The sequence below is a fragment of the Gobio gobio genome (assembly GCF_949357685.1).
Source record: "Gobio gobio genome assembly, chromosome: 10".
Lineage (NCBI taxonomy): Eukaryota > Metazoa > Chordata > Actinopteri > Cypriniformes > Gobionidae > Gobio > Gobio gobio.
In genome coordinates, this window is record NC_137116.1 from 30,106,585 (window position 1) to 30,130,388 (window position 23,804).

A 23,804-nucleotide genomic window follows, 5' to 3' on the forward strand; every position below is an offset into this window, starting at 1 on the left:
ATTTAGGTTGCATGTTTTTACATGTGCGTGTGCGTGAATGTCATGGTCTTACGTAGTCAGTAAAGACTGCATGTTTATACTCCTTTCTTCCCCCGTGGTGAATGCTACAGCTTCTGTTCTCCATCTTTCGCCTTCTCTTTGCTCCATCGCCTTTAAAGGTTGTCACCGTTTGGTGAGGACAGATGCATCTCACTTAATGGGATTTGTTCTCTTAGCTGTGACGCTGGAGAAATGCCATTGCCACGTGACCAGGACCACCTCACCTTTTTTGTAACGCACTACTCTTAACACTATAAAACAAGTCTTAATACACCTTGGGTGTCTTTGAACGAGTAGAAGCAACAATGGATGCATCACTAGTTAAAGGTTTTCTGGTAATGAAGCCAGAAGAACTTTACTTCATGGATGGTCTGGATTTTATTGTGAGGGACTGAAGTTTTAATGTTTGATTGTGTTTAAAATGTAACCTTTGCTGGTGTTGTTTTGACATTTTTTCCTCATCTTTTGTTGTTACAGAATCGAGAGCTGAGACCAGAGGAGATTGATGGTAAGTTTTTCACTCTGTTATTTTTAGTATCATCTGTTATTGTTAGATGATCCAAATGTAATAATTAAAAAACTTATTTTAGCTACTTCAAACCTGTATTAACTATTCCTATATTGTTTTATTAGACCTCATGTTTCATTCAGTTTTCCTACTGTGTGTTAACACGCCATTAATGTGTTTGGTTTGTCTTGATGAGCGAAGAGCTGCGAGAAGCGTTTAAGGAGTTTGATAAGGATAAAGATGGCTTTATCGGCTGTAAAGACCTGGGGAACTGCATGAGAACTATGGGCTACATGCCCACCGAGATGGAACTAATAGAACTGAGCCAACAAATCAACATGAACTGTAAGCTTCTGGTTGAGCACAGCCATAATCTTATCAGCTACGTCTTTTCACTACGAAATATTGACATCAGTCTGTTTTTCTTAGTAGGTGGCCATGTGGATTTCGAGGACTTTGTAGGGTTGATGGGACCTAAACTCCTTGCAGAGACAGCGGACATGATCGGCATCAAAGAGCTCAGAAACGCCTTCAAAGAAGTGAGTAGAGAGTTAAAGAATATAAAGAATATAATATACAAAAAAATGAAAGAAATACCAAATAAAATGTTATGCATTGATTTCAGTTTGACACAAATGGAGACGGTGAAATAAGCACAGGAGAGCTAAGGGAAGCTATGAGGAAGCTGCTGGGACAACAGGTTAGTGCTTTTGATGGAGAGAATTGTGAGAATGTGCTTAAAATGACCATGAAATCAAATTAACATTCTTATTTTTTTATCTGGAAGTGGAAATATATTGGTGTATATATATATATATCAAATGTAATTTTTTTTGTAACAATTCGTACCAGCTCCGCCTAACAATGCCTGGTTGGGCTGCTAGGTTTTGACGCAATCGACCCGGGTTCGAATCCGCCTTTTACTGAGCTCGCTCTTCTCGCTTTTCCATCACACATCACATCGGAAAGGCATTTACTTTCAATAAAAATGAAGAAAATGTTCTAAAAGTGGAAATAAAATGCCAAACGAAATGTTTAATAATAATAAAAGCATTTATTGGATAGTGTTAGCATCCATTTAATAATTTTAATAAATATAATAATTTACACTATGTTATTATTGCATCTTGTTAATGTACAACAATACTGAGGAGCAAATAGTATGTATCTGTCAAAATAAAGTATAAATAGCATCTAATTACTATTTACACATATTGTAAAGAACTGCTATACTTTTACATGGTGTAAATAGAATATATCATTATTTTCACTTAGTGTGCTATTTCACTTAGTGAATAGCATCTACAGCTATTTGCACTTGGTGTAAATATCACCTATCGTTAAGAAAATATGTTATTTTCACTTAGTGTAAGTAGAATCGTAAATAGCATCTATCGCTATTTGCACTTAGTGTAAATAGCCGCTGCCTTATTTGGTGTGATGTGCACTCGTAATCTTTATTCAAAGTAACTTTGTCTTTACTTACATGAGATCACAGCAAAAGCAAACCACAACTATCCAATCAATTATAAACTTTGTTTTGTTTGTTCGAGAAGCCATTTTACTTGGATATACATCTCAATAGAGCAGAAAAGACTATCGCAACTTCCGTTTCATGACTTTAAAGTGACATGAAAATGTACTCTTTCTATTTTCTAAATGAATGTTATTGCTCTTATTGTGAATGTGAACAATTCATTGTTTTGTCCTTGTAATTTGTAATCAAAATTTCATAACTCAATCTTCTGGTGAAAACCGTTTAAACACCGCCCCTTCCTTACAATTGACTGAAAGCTCGCATTCAGATCCGCCTCTATCCAATCAACAACCCGTGGTGCCTTTTTTTCTTCTTCAATGCAGGTTGTACGTCACAATACAGAAGAAAAGATCTGTCTCAACTTAAAAGTTCCCCCACAAATGAAACATCTGCAATAACTTACTCTCCTTCAAGTTTTCTCAAACCTCTAATGCTGTTATAAGGAGAATTGTGATGAATCTGCACGCAGTTCTTTTCCATATAATGACATTCCATAGTGACCACATTTTGATTAGATTTGTGTGAGGAAAAGACCAGAATCATTCAGTCAAATGGCAGTTCCTGTCACCTGATTTCTAACAAGCTGGTTTTTGTTAGGTTGGCCATCGAGACCTAGAGGACATACTGAGAGACATTGACTTGAATGGAGACGGCCGAGTAGACTTTGAAGGTAAGAATCTCAGTAGCACTATAAGTAACAAGGCTGTAACCACCATAGCCATTGAGAGGGACAATGTATAATAATTAGAAATGGCCAAATTGTGTCATCCAATATTTGATATTCTTGATTCTGCTCTGCTGCTGTCCATTATGCTCCACTCTGTTTGTTGTTAGGATAACAAACAGTTTTAAGTTACATTTTTAAGCTGTTCTGCCTCCGCAGTCTAACAGCACTTGATGTCAAAATGACTGAGATGACCAATCAAATCAAAGAAGGCGGGCCTTACTACTCACAGAAGACGAGTGCAAAGTCTGAGTGCAAATGGAGGGCTTTGGCCCCCCTAAAAATGTGCGATTAACTCCGTAATTTGTACTAATTCGTGATCGCCTCAGTGAAATCGGTGGCAGGCTTCGGCTCATCCCCATATTTTAGTCTGCGTAATTAAGTATGTTCTTCAATCCGTAGCAGCGCAGCGCCTGCGTCAAAAGCAGAGGACAACGTGTACGCATTTATTGATAGATTGTTATGATATCTGCATCTGTGTTTGACTGGCTATCACCAGACCAAGCTCGATCTTTTAAAGGTCCAGTTTTTCGTGTTTTTTTGAAGCTTTGATTGTGTTTACAGTGTGCAATATAACATGTGTTCATGTTTCGCGTGTAAAAAAACACAGTATTTTTCACACAATTTACTTATCTGTATACTGCTGTTTTCACTGTCCTCAAAACGGCTTGAAAGATTTCCCGTTTCTATGAAGTCCCTCCTTCAGAAACACGTCACGAGTTCTGATTGTGCCAGCGGTTCCCGTGTTGTGATTCGACAGCAGCTTAGGGCACGCAGAGCGCACGTTACCGGAAAGGTCACGCCTCTTACCATAACGGGGATGCATGCGCTCAATGATCTCTAAGTACAGCGTCCCTGGGAAAGCCAAACAAAGGTGACTTGACTCCGGGATGAAAATAACAGCGTCTCGACGACATGGCGACAAACAAACTATACGAATGCAACCGAACGCAACACTTCCTATTCTCCACGCGGGAGCAGCAAGACCACGCCCCCTTTTTCGCGTGTTCGCGTGGGCGGAGGTTAGTCGACATACTGCTCTACTGACGTAATTAAAGCAGGAAATACCAGGATGTAGTCCTAACCGGCCGTTCGCTGTAGGCTTTGAAAGGGAACTTCTGTTAAATAAAATATCTCGCTTGGCATTGAACTTTGAGCTTTATAATTTTACAGGTATTATAAATGCTCTAACAGCAACATTACACACTAACGAAAAACTAAAGTTTGAAAAATGGGATCACGAAGAACAGGACCTTTAAGATTGAACATTGGTCTGGGGAGTCTGTTCTGTATTTTCTACTGCACAAGAGGCGTGATGAAAGGGCATAGTTCAAATGACTCTGTACGCAATTGGATAGTCCTTCAACCAATCAGACCAACGATCCATCGCTTCTCTATCCGTCATTGTGTTAAACCCGCCAATACCAGGTGGATAAAGCACACACAGACACACTCACTCACACGCGCCCTATCTCTCCCTCTGGTTGTTTCTGTTTGAAAGGAATGGCTGCTGTTCTCTGCTTTTCAACAAATGATTTGAATACAAATTATTTTTCTTTCTTTTTTCTATCTGAAGCTAAAGCAGCAATATTGAAAGCTCCGGTATCTGTGTTTAGCGAGAAAGCTTGTGTGATTGCCGCCAGCTCGCAGTGCAATACAGTCACGCTGTGTACCAGTTGCTTTGATGCGATTATCAAGTTAACTGACTCGTAGTGTGTGCAATATCTCACGACCTCCCGAGTGTCCGAATTTGCACAGTGTACGCCGCCTTAAGCCGGTTTGTGATTGGTCCCCCTGCAAATTTGTAACAGAAGGAGTATTAAAATATGTACAGGTTTCCAGCCTGAGCTGCTAGGGCGAAATCAAATCGGGCTGGACTTACCCAGTCTACATGTAGTTCTTTGTCATAAATGCAGTTTACATAATATGATGCGGAGCAATCCACTGTAGAATCTGGGCTTTTTTTAAATGAAATTCCTTTCCTCTACACTCAAAAAAAAAAAAGGTTCTATATGGCACCAAAAATGGTTCTTGGCTCGTAATATAGGGGAACCTTTTTTAGTGCTATATAGCACCAATTTTGGTGCTTCAGTGGTTCTTCAGCGGTTCTTCAGAGGTTCTTCACCGGTTCTTTGACTAAGGTGCTATATAGCACCCCTGAAGAACCGCTGAAGAACCACTGAAGCACCAAAATTGGTGCTATATAGCACTAAATAAGGTTCCCCTATATTACGAGCCAAGAACCATTTTTGGTGCCATATAGAACCTTTTTTTTTTAGAGTGTACTCATTAGCTAATTTCCACTCACATTTATAGTTATTTTCATGTGTTTTGCTTTTGGATTTATTATCAAATTAAAATTATAAATTTTTATATATATGTTATAAAAATGTTGAATATTATTTTTTAGAATAAATCCAAAAGCAAAACACGTGAAAAGAACTATAAATGTGAGTGGAAATGAGTTAAGTGGTCATCTGTAGCCCTCTACTGGTTATAGTGGTAATTTCATGTCATTTTCATGTTAAAGTGTGTTTGTTTTCCACCAGGTGACAGAAATCCTCCACTAAAGCATGGCACCATGAATGAAAATGAGAAATGTAGATCTTCTTTAAAGTTAATTTTACTGCACAATTGTACTGCAGTTAAAAATACTAGTGTTTAAAACATTACGTGTTGAAAATAATATGATAAAAAATATTCTGCCCAAATATTGCCAATCTATACAACAGTAATATAAAGTTTCTCTATATTCTTAATGAATATTAGCTGGTCGTTTAAAATGATTGATAGGTAGTGTATAACCTCATAGGCATTGTTCATGCCTATCCTAGTATACAATCAATACTTTATATTAAATTAATTTATATACCCTGCTTATATTGAAATCCTAGAATCACCCCCGCCAGTGGTGCAAGCTTTTTTTTTAAATTAAATTTCTGTTTTTAATTGAAAATATGCTATGATTTACATGATTTGTGTAATTCATAAATGTGACGAGAAAATAAGCATTTGCGTTTTCAACATATTAGACAAACGAATAAGAGTAAATGTGTGCATATTTAGAAAATATATTATTTGCAAACATTGTAACAAAATATTTCAAAAGTAAGTTACCTGGTTGCCTTAAAATTTTGAGTTCATTGAAATTAAAAAATTGAGTTAGGACAATGAACGTTTATGAGAATCGACATCACCCTTTATTCAAATATTATTAAAAGATTTTGTAAGCATATTGCGTAATTGTGTTTTATTTGTAATAATGCAGTGAAACATGCCAAATTGTGCTATTTTCATGATTTATAACAACATTTTGTTTAATTTATGTGGTTCAGATACAATAATATTTTTCTATTTTGCTACTTACTAAACCAATTTCCTTCATTGTATTAACTCAAATTTTTAATTTTTTAAATGAACTCAAATGAACAGGCAAACAGGTTATTTACTTTTTTAAGTTAAACCAAAAGCAGACAATAGATGTACAGTATTTTAAAGTTAAAGTCTCTGTATTTGTTTTCTCTCTGTCCCTTTTAGAGTTTGTACGAATGGTGTCCCGCTGAAAGGGCAGCGTTCATATGGTGTCTCCAACAGAAGAAAGAGATGCTGTACTGCTTCCTGCTGGTCAAAGCAGACAGAGTGTTAGACTACTGCAAGAAAAGCCCTGCTGAGCCAGTGTTGAGTGGTATAAAAAAATGAAAACTGGAGTTTTTGGAGAGAAAAAAATAAATTCATGCACACACACAAACAAAAAAAAGTATACACGTATACTGTAGCCAAGTGTCTCTGCACTTTCAACCATGCAAGACCAAACAAAGTTTTTTAACACGCACATTAGAGTACAATGCTTGATTATGGCAATATTACATTAAGTGGTGTCCCTTTTGTCCCATATACGTGTCTCTGTGTGATAGGTGAAGAAAATTATGAACGTTTTCACAGTCACACTGTGATGTCTAACATGTTTTTCTTTTGTTAGCAGTAACGTAATGGCGGTAATGCATTGGCGTCCTGGTAATATGTTATATAAGTCAAGCTCATACCTAACTCCAGTTTTGACTCTATTATTATTTGTCCATGTCAAACTATTTGCCTGTTTCTGTTCAAAGTGCATGACTTTAAAACAAATATATACCACTGTGCAAGATGGAACCAAATTGTGTTGCTGGCCTCTATAGATTTATTTTAACACATAACTGAGTGATTTCTAAGTTTAGAAATGTTCGATTCACTATTTTTAGTTTTCATGACATACTTGTCAGGCAACTAATTCCAAGAGCACAGTTTCACTCTACACAGGCCTATTTGAATCAATGCACAATATCCTTACAAATGTTCAATACCGGATATATGATCAGGTATTGAACGTTTTTAAGGATATTGTGCATTGTTTGTTTAAGAAACAGACAGTGAAGATTTTTTTATTTGATTTCATTCTCTTTATGTCTGTTTGTGTGACCAGTGTCAGAGACATGTGTAGTCTTGTTATCTGATCCGATTATTGCATGCCAAAAAGACCTTCATATGTAATATAGCCTAGTGGTTTTAATACATTGTAACAAAATAAGCAAATAAACTGTGTCTAGTAATAGTGTATATTTTTCATCACCACATTTGTGTTTAAGCTTCATTACTCTATTAGTTTTTACTCAACTAAAGGTTTGCCTACCTCTTCTAAAGAAATGCTATTTATATACACACGGAGCAACAATTTGGCTGCTGTCTGCTCAGCTGTTCTCCAAATCATTCAGCAACGAGCATCACTTTCCCAGCGGCTGGAACAGACTGCTCGTGTTGTCATGGCAACGGGCTTTTTCCTCCGGACCAAAACGGGACAGAGTTTTTCCTGTTTTTTTTTTTCATTGTGAATGCAGCAGCTAGCGAGCGCTAAAAAATAATGCCACCGTGTGGCAAAAAACAACTAAAAAAACATCATGCATGTTTTGTTTCAACCATGCATGCATCTACATTTTTACCACAGCTGTAAACATGTAGCTAAGAGAAAGATTTCTCTGCAAATACATACTTGTTTTCAGTCATGGCTTTTCTGGGAATGCATATTTCAAATCAATCACATCAAATGTCATAAGAGTAACTACTTTATCCGGGGGGGGGGAAACGCGGCTCACAAAAAGAAGCCCATTTTGTTGCATTTTTAAATAAATTTCATTTATAAAGAAATATATTGTTGTATTTATTTAATTAACTGATCAGCATAAATGAATAAAACATACATTTGTGTTTTCAATAAATACATCGTTTCACAAACCACCACCACCACCAACAATAATAATACTTCATTTGAATATATAATATTGTTGTTTTACATATATAGTATAATTGCTGTTTTACTTTTTATTATATAATTAATTATTATATAATTATAAGTAATAAAAGATTCATAAAGATAACATTGTTTTTCTGTTTCTTTACGTTGGGCATTAAAATAAAACTTAATTAATTTACCTGCTCTGTTCTCTCTCTGCCTAATCCCGCCCACCTGTCGCTGCGTATTTACAGTGTACCAATGAACTGAAGCCAGCTAATTTATGCGAGGAAGTGAGTGAAAGTTGATACACTTGATTCGCTGGTTCCGGCCACTTCCTTCGATTGTGATTGGTCAGAGCCTGCCGGACTTGACGAGTCACTAGCAAATCAAGTCGGAGAACCTGTTATTCGGCTTTGTGTGATTGGATGATCTGCGCAAAATCCCGCCCCCTCCGGAAACTGGCTATCAAGTTAGTCTGCCTCTCCTTACTGTTCCATCCCTTCAACCTGCGCTGCTGACTGCACACATACCCACAGTACTGACGCGGCCCTCCCGGTCAGAAATTGCTGTGATTTCAGGCGCAAAAAGCTCAAAACACTTGTGTTGAGTAGTATATAAGCGTTGAATAACCACGGTGTGATCATCTATTAAACGAGAGCGAGCACACGCCGTACACAGGGGTGCAGATGTAAGGGAATAATACCTGCAGACTACAGCTGCCACACTGATGACAGAGCAAGAGGGAAGTCAGTTAGCCAGCTAACCACCCAGAGCTAAACTCGACTACCAGGCAGGTAAATGTACGGCGATCTGGACGGCTCAACAACAACGTGCAACCCTAGCATCTGAACGGAGCCGGCCGTCCACTACAGAGAGTATTTCGCAGACTGCACAGTAAGAGTGACATACATATTGGCTGATATTGCTTTGGGCTTTTCACACATTAAATTGTTAACCCAGGGCCATTCTGGACCCTAGGTTATCATTTTCAAATTGTCACACTGTTCTTCACCCTAGGTTAGGTATTAATCCTGGGGGTTTAGGTATTCATATTTCTTACAGCACATATGTATAGCCTTGGTTAACCTTCTTATTTGCATATGCATGATGTCGGTAAAGCTGATTGGACGCATACAGCTCGAGACGTGCGCGCCCTATATTAATAATAACTGCCTGGCTGTTTATTTGTGTGTAAAAAAAAAAAGCTACAAATTAAAACACAAATAATAGTCTATTCTTTCTGTTTGTCGTCACTATTTGACATGTTTTCTCTCAGACGCTGAAACTAAACAGCGGATGAAAGTTTCTTCAACTGTACAAGGCGTGTGAATATTTAATAAGTTGAGCTGCGAGGCAGTTTATGATTGGTTGTTTGTTGCTAAACAACGTGCTGTCACATATTAGCACGTCGTTGTTTTACGCGGTACACATTTGGTACTACAATTCGGTGCTTACCGGGCTAACCCAGGGTTAAAATTGATGTTGAATCCATTTAAAATTAACCCAGGATTAAAAATGTTCATTCACCCTGCGTTTAACACCGTGTTATTGTCGTTTTAAACCACAGGTCAAGCGCAGGGTGAAAAGCGCACGTGAGTGTCAGTTCCAGCTCACCGGCTTCTCGACTGACTTCCTTGCATGCCGCTTTTCCCGCTTCTGTTTTTTCTTTATCCTTTCACTTTTCTTCTCGGACTTGTAGGCTATGAGGAGGGTGACATTGCGCTGTGCTGTCCGGCTCGTAATCGCAGCTTTGTGGCTGTTGGTGGAAGTGTGTCGGGCCGAGAGCGGGGCCCAGAGTCTGGCCGAGCGAGTCATCTGGGCTGTAAACGCCGGCGGGGACGCGCACACAGACGTGCACGGCATTAATTTCAAAAAAGATCCGCTGGAAGGAAAACTGGGGAAAGGTGAGTACTCGTGAAAGTAACGGATTGCAAAAGAGTGTTATTTATTTTCTCTCCATTTTTGTCTGCAAAAGAATGAGGCTATTTTTAGTGGTGGTCTCTCGAATGAATGAGTGTCCATGTCCCGTGTAAAAATGGAAATAATTCCCTGCAGCAGCATTGTTATATAAAAGCAACTTTTTTTTTTAAATAATGGTAAGTAACGTGCAGTTAAGTGTATGAAAACAGATAACACTTAATTCTAATCTTTATTTTAGTAATGTAATATGTGTACTTTATTTTTTTTGCAAGCGTTTACTCACCCTCATGTCATTCTAAACCCATATGGCTTGCTTTCTTCCATGAGACATAAAAGGAGATATTAACCAACGATTTCTGTCTCAGTCCACATTCACTTTTATCAGATGGAAAAAGATAAAAGTGAGTGGTGACTGAGGCATCTTTTGTGTTCCTCTGATAAAAAGAAAATCATGTGGATTTGAACACTTGAGGGTGAGGAAATGATGACAGAATGAGTGAATTACGAAATATTAAAAGGTATTCCGGTTGCACTGTTTGTTTTATTACAGTATGATTGTAATTAGAACGTCAGTCATATATTATATTACGAAGAGAGAGACTGGTTGTCAGCTCGTCTGGTTCATTAGTAGTTTGTTATTAGAGCTGTTGATCATATCAGGAAGTTGTTTGTCACTTGAAATGTGATGACGGTCACTTCCTGAGTCAGATGAGAAATGCAGTGCGCACATGTCAGGGCCTGTATTGTGCACTTCTAAACTCTGTAAAGACTTGTGTTTTTTCATATTATTGCAGCAGTGTAACCAGATAACGACCAGTATTATAAATGTGGTACTTAATTTTCCACTCTGCTCTTCGTTGGCTATAAATAGATATTGGAACAAAATGAGGCATCTTTATGATAACCTTAATCTGGTTTGACATTTGCTCAGCATGTTATAAAACACGAAATGGCACGTACACTTGCACCCCAAACTCACCATTTGGTTCTGTTGGAACTTTTTCCCCATCTTGCTCCAGCATCAGACTACGGTCTCCGTCTGCCTATCCTGCGCTCCAGCCCGGAGGATCAGGTTCTCTACCAGACAGAGCGATACAACGAGGATACATTCGGTTATGAAGTACCCATCAGAGAAGAAGGAGACTACATACTGGTCATGAAATATGCTGAGGTTTACTTTGCTCAGTCTCAACAAAAGGTGTGGATTTTGCTCACAGCCATGGTGCACACAATCATTCTTGGTAGTCGATATTTGAACGTGGTAATGTTTAATAATTCATGATACTCCAGGGTATGTATTTCATAGTTTTCCCTTATCTCTTTCTCTCTTCTCCTTTCTTCTGTTGTCTTTTGAAACCCTTTTGTTTGCTTTTTCCCAGGTTTTTGACGTGCGTTTAAATGGCCATGTTGTGGTGAAGGATCTGGATATCTTTGACCGTGTGGGTCACAGCACTGCTCATGATGAAATAGTGCCATTCTCCATAAAAAGAGGAAAACTGAGTGTGCACGGTGAAGTTTCCACTTTTAATGGAAAACTCATGGTAGAGTTTGTTAAGGTAAGAGTCATCCTATATTTTCCTATAACCTATACGGATCTCAAGAGTAAAGATGTCCTGCTGGTCAGTGTGAGAGAGTTTTGAGACAGTTGATCGATCCTTTAAAGCAGAGGACGCCAACCCGTCGATCGCAATCGACTGGTCGATCTTTATCACTGTCCCGGTAGCTCCCGATAAATAACTGAAAAATAATTAACAACCTGTAACAAGTAGAATTATGTACCGCTCCTTTAAGGCAGAATGCACGCACTCACTCACTCGCTGATGAGTGGGCAGTCCGTGGACTGAGCGCGTGCTGTTAACATCGCATGTATACGTGTAATATTTCTGTTGCTCTTTGCACTGTTTATTTTATGTTCAGTAATGCAGTTGTTAGTGAAGTGTTTTGCAAACTGCCCCATGTGTGCGTGGGACCGACAACGCTGATAATAAACCCCTGTGAAATATCAGATACGTGAGTTTTGCATACACTTGACTACAACCATTCAGGCCAGCTATCTGGCCTCTCTGTGTAAAGCGTTACAAACACATTATCAAGGCACGAAATCGCTTCTTGTGCTCCCAAAATGTATTCTCTGAATCCTCAAAATTTGCACAGCACAAATCGACCGATGCTATAGTTATGACAGCGCTACTGCAGCTGAATATCTCTTCAGCAAACTGCCGCAAAGGAAAGTAAAAGTTGCAGACGCTCAATACACAATCATTATCATTAAATGTAAAGAAACCAAATGATCAGTGCTTATGCCACTCTCTCCTATTGCGGTCCTTGATTTTTAAATTAGCTGTTGATCAATACAATGCAGCTCATATTTGTTGATTTCCGTGACGTGAACTCCATTCAAAATGCATATAGCGTGGGAATTGAAGACAAAACAATTGTGACCAAGTGTAAATGGAATCGTTCTGATAAATCAGATATCTGATCTGTAAAAACACATGAAGTGGACCAGGTAAAAATATTCCCTGCAAGATAACTGTTCGGGATGCTTGAAATATAGGGAGAAAAATATAAATATTGAATTGGGGAGGGGAAATTTTTCTTTTTCAAAGTCTTGAAACTATGCAATCTAATTTAAATAAAAAAACACCGCTCATGCTACAAGTGTGTATCTTTGTTTGGATCATATTTGTGATTAAAATGCAGCGGTTGCTTCACATTTCAAATGGCTAATTTTTTTTAAGGCTATGAATCTGCCATGAAAAATCTATAAGTAGATTTTGCCTTTCATCAAGGCTGAGGTCAGGGATCGTTGGCTTGAAAAGGTTGGTGACCACTGCTTTAAAGGGTTAGTTCACCCAAAAATGAAAATTCTTATTAATTACTCAGTCGTTCCAAACCCGTAAGACCTTCGTTAATCTTCGAAACACAAATGAAGATATTTTTGATGAAATCTGAGAGCTCTCTGACCCCTCCATAGACAGCAATTTAATTAACACTTTCAAGACCCAGAAAGGGAGTAAAAACATTGTTAAAAGGGTCCTTGTGACTCCAGTGCTTCAACCTTAATTTAATGAAGTGATGAGAATACTTTTTGTGCCTGTGTCAGACTCTTGCGCTGTTGATGTAGTGTAAACAGTGCAGCACTTCCAGAACGCTGGCTTACCATTGGCCGACGCTGTTCACATGAGCACCACAACACATGCGCACGAGTCGTTCTGCCGTTGAACTAGGAAGCGCTGCACTGTTTACGTCAACAGCGTCATTGTTATTTTTGTTTGTTTTGTGCGCATTAAAATTTTCTCGACGCTTCATAAAATCAAGGTTGAAGCACTGGAGTCACATTAACTATTTTAACGATGTCTTTACTACCTTTCTGGACCTTGAAAGTGTTTATTAAATTGCTGTCTATGGAGAGGTCAGAGAGCTCTTGGATTTTATCAAAAATATTTTAATTGTGTTCCGAAGATGAACGAAGGTCTTATGGGTTTGGACAGGTTTACGACATGATGGTGAGTAATTAATGACAGAATTATAATTTTTGTGTGACCTACGCCCTTAACTTGCCCTTTCGGGCCAAAGCTGCAGTCATAGATGTTTCCATCCACATATTTTTTTATGCACTTTTTGGGATATTACATTAAAAAAACACTGTATGGAAATGCCAAGATTTCCATACAGAAAAATGTATGCACTCAATTGAGGAAGATACTTTTTTTTTTTTATCCGATAAGAATACATGCGCAAAAACGAACCCTCGATGCGCAAGAAAAAAACTCATGTGACTTTGCACTCGGTGGGTGTGATTGACTGGACTAAACAGTGGACCAATTTCATTGAAATGCCTGAGCCAAAGTCTGTCATCATCAGAATGATTTGGCATAATGACCTCCCAGAAGCATCTCACATGATTGCAGTCTCAAACCCCCGGCCTTTGTACGTGACATGACAACATAACATGACAGTCTTTATTGTGTTTTCTAATGCACGCTTCTGAGACGCAAGTCATTTATGATATAGGAAAAAAGAGCCACAGTTTCTTCCCCAATTGCAGCAACATCCATTTTTAGTGACAAAGTGACAATTTTGTTCTCTTGAACCCATTGGATGAAAACGCTGCTTTATTCGTAAATGTTTTATGTGCAATTACAGATTTGCAAATAAGTTAAATTCGCAACTTTGAGCTATTGAAAATGTAGCATGAATTGATTTTGTATATCCATTATCATTCTCTTCGTTTTCACTAACTACATTGTTGTTGCAAGATCTGTGAGACTGAACTTAGGTTTTGTTGATAGTCTTGGAAGTATCGGTAAGATTGCACAGAGCTTATTCAGAGCAGCACCATGACCGGTATGAAAGCAAGACTGAGGAAAAGCTTTCTGTATTTTCAATGGCATTTGCTATAAAAAGCTGATAAAGCACCGAAATCACTTAGAATTTTCCACTGTTCATATTGTCTGTGGTTGTTTTTATCTACTGAAATTTCTCTGAAATATATTTTTGAAGTGTTTCGTCTGCAGAACAATCTAAAGACACATTAAATAACAGTACAACCCACTGTAGAGATGTACTGTATATCTATCCCCCACCATTAAAAATCAAAGATGGCGCGGCTGTGAATAAGGTCTGGGCTGCGTCCGAAATCGCGTACTATGTGAGAAGGTACTACATTTGAATTTGAAAAAAGTAAGTTTCTATATAGTATGAATGAATGTAGTATGAATGTAATGCGGACGTACTACATCTGCCATGTTATCATGATCATGTGACCTACCAGCGTCAGTTGCGTCCCGTCACCTTCATTCATAAATCGCCTCCCGTGGCCTCATGGGATAGTAAAGTGTCCATCATATGCGCACTTCAGAATCTCGCCGGAAGTAGTAGGTCATCCGGGTACTTTTCGCCTACTGTTTTTCGCATACTATATAGTAGAGAAGAATTCGATTTCGTATGCAGCTCTGGTCTATTGAAAACTACAAACCAATAGTAATTTTTTTTGCATGTACTGTTGTTCCAGCAAAAGTATGATTGTGAATTGCATTATAGCTGTAATTTTCAGCTTGTTGCACATTTTCATACAATAAAGTGAAGTAAAAACTTTTACTATTAATAAAGAAAATCTAATATACATTTCTAAAATGTAGTTGTGCCTGCATGAAAACAATGTATGTCAGTGATTAGGACATGCATTTATTTATATATATATATATATATATATAAAATAAATAAATAAATAAAATATAATTTTTTTTTGTTGGGGTAACAGCTTAGGACCCAGGAACAGTAGTCAAAAATGAAGACCAAGAGTCAGGAGTGTAATTAATTAAAGAAACATTTACTGAAGAATAGTTTGCAGTTTAATCGAGCAGAAGCCAGCTTCAAGTCTCACAAGGAGTTTGTAGGCCGCGCTCCCTACCAGCCTACGCGCCTCCGCCTATCGTACATAAAAATTTCTGAACAGTTGTACTGTTTTCAAGGTCTAACCACGTCATTACTGCCATGTGGATTATTCTGATTGGCTCAGAGAAAATGGATAGTCTTGGTAAATTTCCACACATTGTCAGTTCACGTGTCCATATATCACTTGTTGACGCTGACAGGCGCCAGCTTGCCCAGAACAACAAGTCCACCCGTCTCTTTGGATGCCCGTAGTCCACATCCAATACTGATCTGTAACACCGAATGCGCACATACACAGATAAACAGTCTCTCCAAGGATGGAGTTGGTTGAGCTCTGGTCCAAAACATACTGATAACATGTGCTTTTATCTCAATGAGAGAGACAGACAATAGTACAGACCATATTCATCTTGATTCTTTAGGGTTTCTGTAAGAGGAAATATAAAATTAAATTAAATGAAAGAAATCCATATTTCGTCTCCGGAAGCCGGGCTAAATGAGCAATCCCTGTTACTGCATTCCTGTCGAGTTAGAAGTGTGTGATGCCTCTAAAATCCAAACACACCACAACATGTTCTGAAAAGTGTTTTTGCGAAACATCACACACCACCAGGACAGACCCTCAGTCACCACTCAGAGACCAAATACAAACTTTAGAAAATATAAAGGAAGAAACAATCATGGGTCCTATTGATTATTCAAAATCATAACTGGAAAGAATCATTAAAATCATAAGATTCCAGAATCTTTCTATATATATATATAATTATTATTTTTTTTTTTAATAAAGTCTCTTATGCTCCCCAAGGCTGCATTTATTTGACAGTAATATTGTGAAATATTTTAACAATTCAAAGTAACACTTTTCTGTTTTAATATATTTTCAAATGTAATTTATATCTGTGTTGACATCTGAATTTTCCTCATCATTACTCCAGTCTTCGATCCTTCAGAAATCATTTTTATATGCTGGTTCTTTTTTTTTTAATGACTGACCCCAAACTTTTGAATAGCAGTGTACATTTACCAATCCGTCAAGATGTTTTTCACATGAACAGAATGCAAGTTAGTCAATGGTTTCTGCTTCAGGGCCGTCCCTTAAAGCAAACATAACTCTTTCAGTGATCGCTATGCAGTCATCTTTTATTGAATAAACAAGACATTCATTAAATAAATAAGCCTTGTTATTTATTTTCCTTTTTGCTAAAAGAACATTGATTAAATATTGTGATATAGTTATCCAGTTAAACACACTGAAGCTTAGTATTTCAAAGAAGACGAATTCTGTCAAAACTAATTGTCTCTTGGAGCGTTTTTTTTTTTGTTCCAGTTGTGTAATTTAATTGATTATTTCAAAGCTGCTCCCTTTTTTCTTGTGTAAACAACAAATGGTTTTGGCTTGTGGGGGTTCTGTCAGCAATTAGTCTCTGAGGAACCGTGGACATTGAGCATGACAGAAATCCAGAGGGAAGATGACATTAATGGATATGAGGATGTAACGCGCATTAGCTTGTCTGTCAGTCACCGGATAAAACATCTCGTTCTTAAAATGAATCATTTTGATGCTTTTGCACCTGACAAATTGTGTCCTAACTGTTCAGCGAATTCTACTTTGATTGGGTTGCATAGTATTTGTATTCATTTTTGAGGTTCAAAACTGAAACCGATGGAGCAGAGAGCCACAGAACTGACTTTGTGCACGCCTCAGCCTTTTATTCACTGATAGAAGCTCTGCAGGCCAACTGCCACACAGAATATACCAGAATTGATTTGCATGTTTTCTCTTGCGTTTGCATGCATTTCATCCACTGTAAGCAGTGAACCCTAATCTATCTTTCTCTTGTGTCCACAGGGTTACTATGACAACCCAAAGATATGTGCACTATATGTGATGAAGGGCAAGCTAGAGGGTAAGAGGAACCCCTGGGATTGGTTGGGATGCCAGTTGTCCCTTTCATAGGGCCCTAAAATGGAATATAATATTTCATAGGGCCCTATCACTGTACACATTTGACTAAATTATTAAAATAAAGTTTTATTAATTCTATTGATTAGACATGCTTTTTAATTTATTAGAATGAACTTAAACCATTAAAAATAATAGAAAAAATTACAAAAAACATGGAATTTGGGAAGAATAAAGCTAAAACTGATGCAATACTAGGGCCCTTAAAATTTTAATAAATTATTGTTAACTTGTGTAAGTTTCATGATTTCAATCAATTAGACAATTTTATTTAACCATGATGGGAACCTATACAATTTAAAGCGGAAAAAAGGGTATCTATAAAAATTAAAATGAAATAAAACAGAATTTTGGAAAAATAAAATGGAATTTTGGGGGGAAAAATAAAACTCTCTGTTGTATCCTTAATCAAGCATTTTCTCCTCCTAACAACCTCTGGTTTGTTTTATCAGATGTGCCAAAACTACAGCCACATCCTGGACTGGAAAAGAGAGAGGAAGAGGAGGAGGAAGAGGAGGAGGGGGAGGGCGCAGAAGGCGAAAAGAAGAGTGCCTCCGCCGCTCTCAAGAATCCAGTTCGGTCCGGGCCACGCACCCCCAACCCATACGCCACTGACAACAGCAGCCTGATGTTCCCTATTCTCGTGGCGTTCGGGGTCTTCATCCCAACCCTCTTCTGCCTCTGCCGTCTTTGAGGGGAACAAGTGAACGAGAGGGGAAGAGAGAGGAGAAAGGACGGACATCAGGCTGTGGAGGGGTGGGGGGAGGGGCGCAATGAGGGACGCACAGCCTTGGGGACAGGCAGAAATAAAGACTGACATCACAACAGATAGAGAGCAAAAAATGGCCGAGGGACATGCAGAAACAAGGAGGTTTCAGATATTGCTGGTTTTTGAAAGACCCGGAAAATACATGGATTTCGAATGCGATTTTTCATTTTGTGCGTGTGTTTGTGCTTGTGTTTGTAAACATTTAATACCAATTTTAGAGATCCGAGAGGTACCGATTAAATGCACATACATACACACACACACACACACACACATCTGCAGCAGGACTAACCACTTTACAAACCTGGTTTGTCTGGTCTAGCAGGAGATACTAAGGAAAAGTTGAGGACACTCCTAGATCACGTGTCCCAATTCATGGAAAGTTATTGGCTGGAAGCTTTTTCTGATCAGCTCTGGCGTTTATCTGCTGTTTTTTGGGGGGGTGGGGGGGTGACCTCTGGTGGGAGGCAGAAATGGTACAAGAATTTTCAGAACCCTTTTTGACACTTTGATCGGTTGGTTAATGCGTCTGAACCTCAGTTCAGAGATTTTTTTTTATTTTTTTTAATTTCCCTCAAACAACCTTCTCTCATTCATTTCGCGCAGCTTCATTCATTGTTTGTATGATTTCAAAGCATATATATCTTTCTTCGACCACAACAACACGTATTTGAATCTCCAGCTGCTCAAAGGAGATCAAATTGATTCTTTTTGCCATTTACGAGTCATTTTTGGTCTCTGGATATCTGCATGCGTTCTGTATTAAATAAAACCTACGATTTTGTATTGGGAAAAAAAGCGTAATTGTTTCCCTTTTTAGGTGGGAACATGAGTTCGTAACAACAAAGAGGGTCTTTAATACACTGGCCCAGAAACTTTAAGATTGTATTGGACTAAAGTGCTTTTTAAAAAGTGTCAAATACTCTCATTGGTAGATGATGTGTCTGGAATAGCATTTTATTGGTTAATGTAATTAATGGCATCTTAATTAACATCGCAAGGGCTCGGTCACCTATTACACGGTGCAAAGGAGGGTAGATGCTCGGTCAGGATGTTCTTTGTCATGTTAACGTCTTTGCACTTGCCACTGTTAGTTTCCTCTTGGTTCAATCATACAGGCCGTTTTTAACAATGCCACCAAAGATACTTGGATTAGCGTTCCACAGAAAACCACCAGGATGCTTGTGGTGGAAGAATTCAACAGACGCAGGCCTGCCATACACTGTGAAGTATGGATGCGGAAGCTTGAATTTTTGTACTCCAGTTGGCAAAGTTCAGTGCTGTCATTTAAGCTACTTATTGCATGTGTTGAGTGAACATTTGCATTCCACCTCATCCATCGTTCGTTTTCTTTAGCATGTTCAACTGGTATACTTTTGTCACGTCTTGCTGTTTTAGATCCTAAGCTGCATCATGTTCCTTTTCCCCTTTGTTTTTTCGCAATGCTACCTTTTGTTTCGCTCAAGCAAGCCTGCCTTAAAATGTGATTTAGTGTGCTAACAAGAGACCAACTCTCACACTGCTGAAACATCAGACCACAATCGAGTGCTCATGCCACTGTGCTGTGTGACGTCCCCGTCTCTTGTGTGAACTCCTTAGAACTTATCTTGGCCTTCACCTTCTCAAAAGGAGTTGGATGAGAGGGCAGGGTTTGCCTTTTTTTTGTTTTTTATAGGAAACAATCATACAAATATCAAAGCAACTTTTTCATTTATCAGAGTTGCAGAAAGTTGATATCTTATCGTCGCCAAAGTCATTTTCTTTTCTTAACTTTTACACGGTGCATGTGTATATAAGGTACTTGGTTTGTTGTGCCATACGGTTATTTGTCCTCTTTAGAATATTGTTTTTTTTTTTTTTATGTGATTGTTATTGGGGTCTCTGGGTTCTTAAATATCTGGCCTTGAAAATAGTTGTGGATAATGACGTTGATTTGATTTGCGACCACACATAGACACACTGACCGATTGTCAGAAAGAGCTTGGATTGTATTGAGGTTTGTTCATTTACAGTGGGGTTTTTTTTATGTTGTATAATTTAAGCAAAAGGATATGGGTTAAATATTGAAAGACTTTATTTTCCAGGAAGTAAGTAGTTGATTTTTTATTTCCTCAGGATCTTTTGAATTTATTTTTATTTTTTATGATGAGTCTTTTACTAGTGTGACTTATTGCACTGCCTGGTGTTGTTTTAAAAGCATTTTTGTTTGTTTGTTTGTGTGCTTGTTTTTTCTTTTTGTCATGCATTGTGTACTTTTGATTCCTTGTTGCCTTAAATTTGAATACATCCTCATGTGCTTTACCATTTTGTGCTCTGTGATCTTCATTTCTATTGAGTTATTGCATGGTTGAGTTTTTTTTTTTTTCTTCATTATTTTGTCACCTGAAAAACAGTAAAGTTGTGTTCAGTTTGTCCTGCACAAATGCGCAACTTCTTGGACAATAGCCAAAGAACACATGGAGGCCTTTCATTGTGCCCTCCTTCATGAAGAGCTTGTGTGTATTACTCCATCCATGCCACACAAACTGCTGCGTTTATGAAAGATGTAGTTTCTGTTCATGTTAGTCATGTTAAACTACCTGTCCCCTTTTTAGCCTCCTCCCTCAGAACTGAAGAGAACATGAACTGGTGAAATAGTATTGGAATGGTTACCCACCCACACTGTCTTTAGAGAAGGTTTCTGAGGTGGGAACTGCAAATTATTGCCGTTTCTTTTTAATAAATGTGCTATTTTATCAAACTGGCCTTGAGGGTATTTTTAATGAGGTCATTTTCATTGTTTCATTCACAAGTCGGCTAACAATCATAGTTTAGGTTGAGATTTATAAATCAATTATATAATTATCATTCATTTTAGTGTATTACTTTTTTACTGATATAGTCAGGGGTGCACATAACTGGTGCGCATGCGTGGTATAAATAAACTGCAGCAGAAAATGTGCGTACCAACATTTTTGGGGACAGGAATGTTTAATTACTGCAGTAGCATTGTCCTCCACCTCTGGTAAGATCATGATAAGCGTGTTCATTAATCATTAGTTGTTAAATACCTTTCTAGTTGGCTTTTCACTAGGGCCACTAGAAAACACGGATGGAATTGCAGCATCTCCAGGTGCTCCCTTGAGAACCAGACCAAATGAAGTTATGTGCACCCCTGAATATAGTGCCGTACCAAAAGCTGAAGGTCATAGAATATCTCGATCAGGCATAACATTATGACTGAAGTGAATAACACTGATTATCTTTTCATCACGGCACCTGTTAGTGGGTGGATATATGGGCAGCAAGTGAATATTTTGTCCTTTAAGTTGTTAGAAGCAGGAAAAATGGGCAAGCATAAGGATTTGAGCGAGTTTGACAAGGGCCAAATTGTGATGGCTAGACGAATGGTGCTTTCGGTGGTGAAAGCCCACTGTTGGTGGACAAGGGTCGGCATGGGCACCCTGACTGGTCTGCGGCTATGCTATGCAGCCCCATACACTACAAACTGCGATGCACTGTGTATCCTGACTCCTTTCTATCAGAACCATGTGCATCAATGAGCCTTGGCCGCCCATAGTCGCCGGTTCACCACTGTTCCTTCCTTGGACCACTTTTGATAGATACTGACTAGTGCGGAGATGGCCATCACAATTTAGTCCTTGTCAAACTTGCTCAAATCCTTACTGTTGCCCAGTTTTCCTGCTTCTAACGCATTAAATTTGAGGATTTAGGCCTGGTTTTACAGACAGGGCTTAGACTAAACCAGGATTAAGCCTTAGTTCAATTAGGGAATTCCCTAGAAATAAACATTACTGGTGTGCATCTTGAGACAAAACAATGCCACTGACATATTTTAAGATATGTCAGCGCAAGTTGCTTTCAGTTAAAACAGCTCAAACATGCATTTTAGTCTGGGACTAGCTTAAGCCTTGTCTGTGAAACCGGGGGGAAATATTCACTTGCTGCCTAATATATCCCACCCAATAACAGGTGATGAAGAGATAATCAGTGTTATTCATTTCACCTCGTCATAATGTTATGCCTGATCGGTGTATATCCATTATATTTACTTATGTAGTGCCTTACCAAAAGTTGAAGGTTGCTTATTTAATGAACAATAAATTTACACTGTAAAAAAAACTTTGTTTACACTATGGTGTTTTACCAAAAGCTGAAGGTCGCTTAACGAACAATCAATTTACAAAAAAAGTTATAATTAGTTTAAAACAAAAAAAACATATATAAAGGAAATTATCAATTAACCAGGGGCCCGTTTCAGTAAGGAGGTTCAACCAACTCTGAGTTTAAACCTGAACTCTGAGTTGACTTACTCTGAGATAGGAAACTCTGAGTTTTGGGTTTCAGAACAGCTGAATTGAGGTAGTTCAATCAACTCTGAGTAGACTGACTCTGAGTTAAGCACATGCACTCCAACTATGAAAAGCCACGATCAATGGAGCTCCGAAATTACGATTCACCATGGCAACAGCACCCAACAAAAAGATGTTTGCATACTTCCGGGTCAATATGTAAGTTTAATTCTTAATTATTTTAATTAAGTTTAATTTTCATGGTATCCAAAAGGCAAAAAAAGAATGTGGCAGCAGCTAAAAATGAAAAATAAAAACATAATTCAATCAGGTAAAGCTTTAAGCATAACATGTTCATGGGTGTTGGTTTAATGACTTTACAGACATTTGACATATTAATTAAATATCATTCAGTGTCCAATGTGCAGCAGCTTTTCCCACATATACCCTTTTCACAGTGATGACGTGTTTTAATGGTCATCAATACCGTAAATCCTGCAACGTTTTTTGTATTTTTTTTTTCTAAATGTATGTACATTTATAACACTAATACTTTGTATTTTGCATAATATTACAAAAAACAAGTTTCCGCTGCTGTGAGAGTGTTTCTAATACAGTGTCTATGGTAGTGATGGTGAAAATTAACATATTTCTCTCTTTCCACGTCCGTTATCAAACTCACTCTATTTTTTCCCTCTTTTTGAAAGTTGTTAAATCACTATTGTGGGGTTTTTCTTTTGCTATTTGAGCATGGGGACACACAAAAAATATATTTAATTTATTCTTTCATTCACCGCTATCAAAGTTAACCCTATGACGACTTCCGCTCTGAGAAACCCAGAAATGTGAAAAGGGTCTATGCTCTTTACACATAATGAAATGTTCTCTGATCCCACTTGTTACATTTATTAACTAGGGTAATGACATTAAACATTTGACTTCTACTCAGGCCAGCCAAACACCAGCACCACTGACAGATGAAGAGGAGATGGAGGAAGAAAATTAACATCCATCAGGAAAAAGAATAAAGTATTTGTAGGAAATAAAGATGACCATAAAAATTGTAATTAAATGTATTTAAGAGCAGTGGTGGTGGTTATGGCATATATTTTGTTCTACCATCTGGCAGCATCCTTCCATTCCATACAGTAATCCGTTTTCAGAAAGTGTGATGATGGGAATATGAGTGTTATCAATGCATCCAACCACTGGAAATCCTAAAGGAAATTCTAATTATCAGTATACTTCTAGAGGTTTATCAAGTGAATGTCAGGATCCTTCCTGTATAAAAGGACATGCCATTTTTGTCAGTTTGACAGTGTCCCCATGATGAAAATATAAGCAATGAATGAATGAACCTCCACTGCAAAGAATGCTTTT

The 23,804-nt window shown here is 38.0% G+C and overlaps 2 protein-coding genes across 2 annotated transcripts in view; both read left to right on the forward strand.

Moving 5' to 3' along the window:
- Nucleotides 1–7,982, forward strand: part of cabp1a (calcium binding protein 1a) — a 33,361-nt gene extending 25,379 nt beyond the window's left edge. The window contains exons 2-7 of the mRNA XM_079826601.1: nt 517–547; nt 749–892; nt 977–1,086; nt 1,173–1,247; nt 2,682–2,754; nt 6,346–7,982. Of these exons, the coding sequence (XP_079682727.1) occupies nt 517–547; nt 749–892; nt 977–1,086; nt 1,173–1,247; nt 2,682–2,754; nt 6,346–6,371 (459 nt within the window). The 3' untranslated portion in view covers nt 6,372–7,982. The remainder of the gene's footprint in view (nt 1–516; nt 548–748; nt 893–976; nt 1,087–1,172; nt 1,248–2,681; nt 2,755–6,345) is intronic.
- A 592-nt stretch (nt 7,983–8,574) lies between these two features.
- On the forward strand, nt 8,575–20,864 carry mlec (malectin). The gene is made up of 6 exons (XM_079828149.1): nt 8,575–8,971; nt 9,777–9,981; nt 11,017–11,195; nt 11,377–11,553; nt 17,250–17,307; nt 17,816–20,864. The coding sequence occupies exons 2-6, from the start codon at nt 9,780–9,782 to the stop codon at nt 18,055–18,057; spliced, it is 858 nt and encodes a 285-aa protein (XP_079684275.1). The 5' UTR covers nt 8,575–8,971; nt 9,777–9,779; the 3' UTR covers nt 18,058–20,864.
- Nucleotides 20,865–23,804: the final 2,940 nt, after the last annotated feature.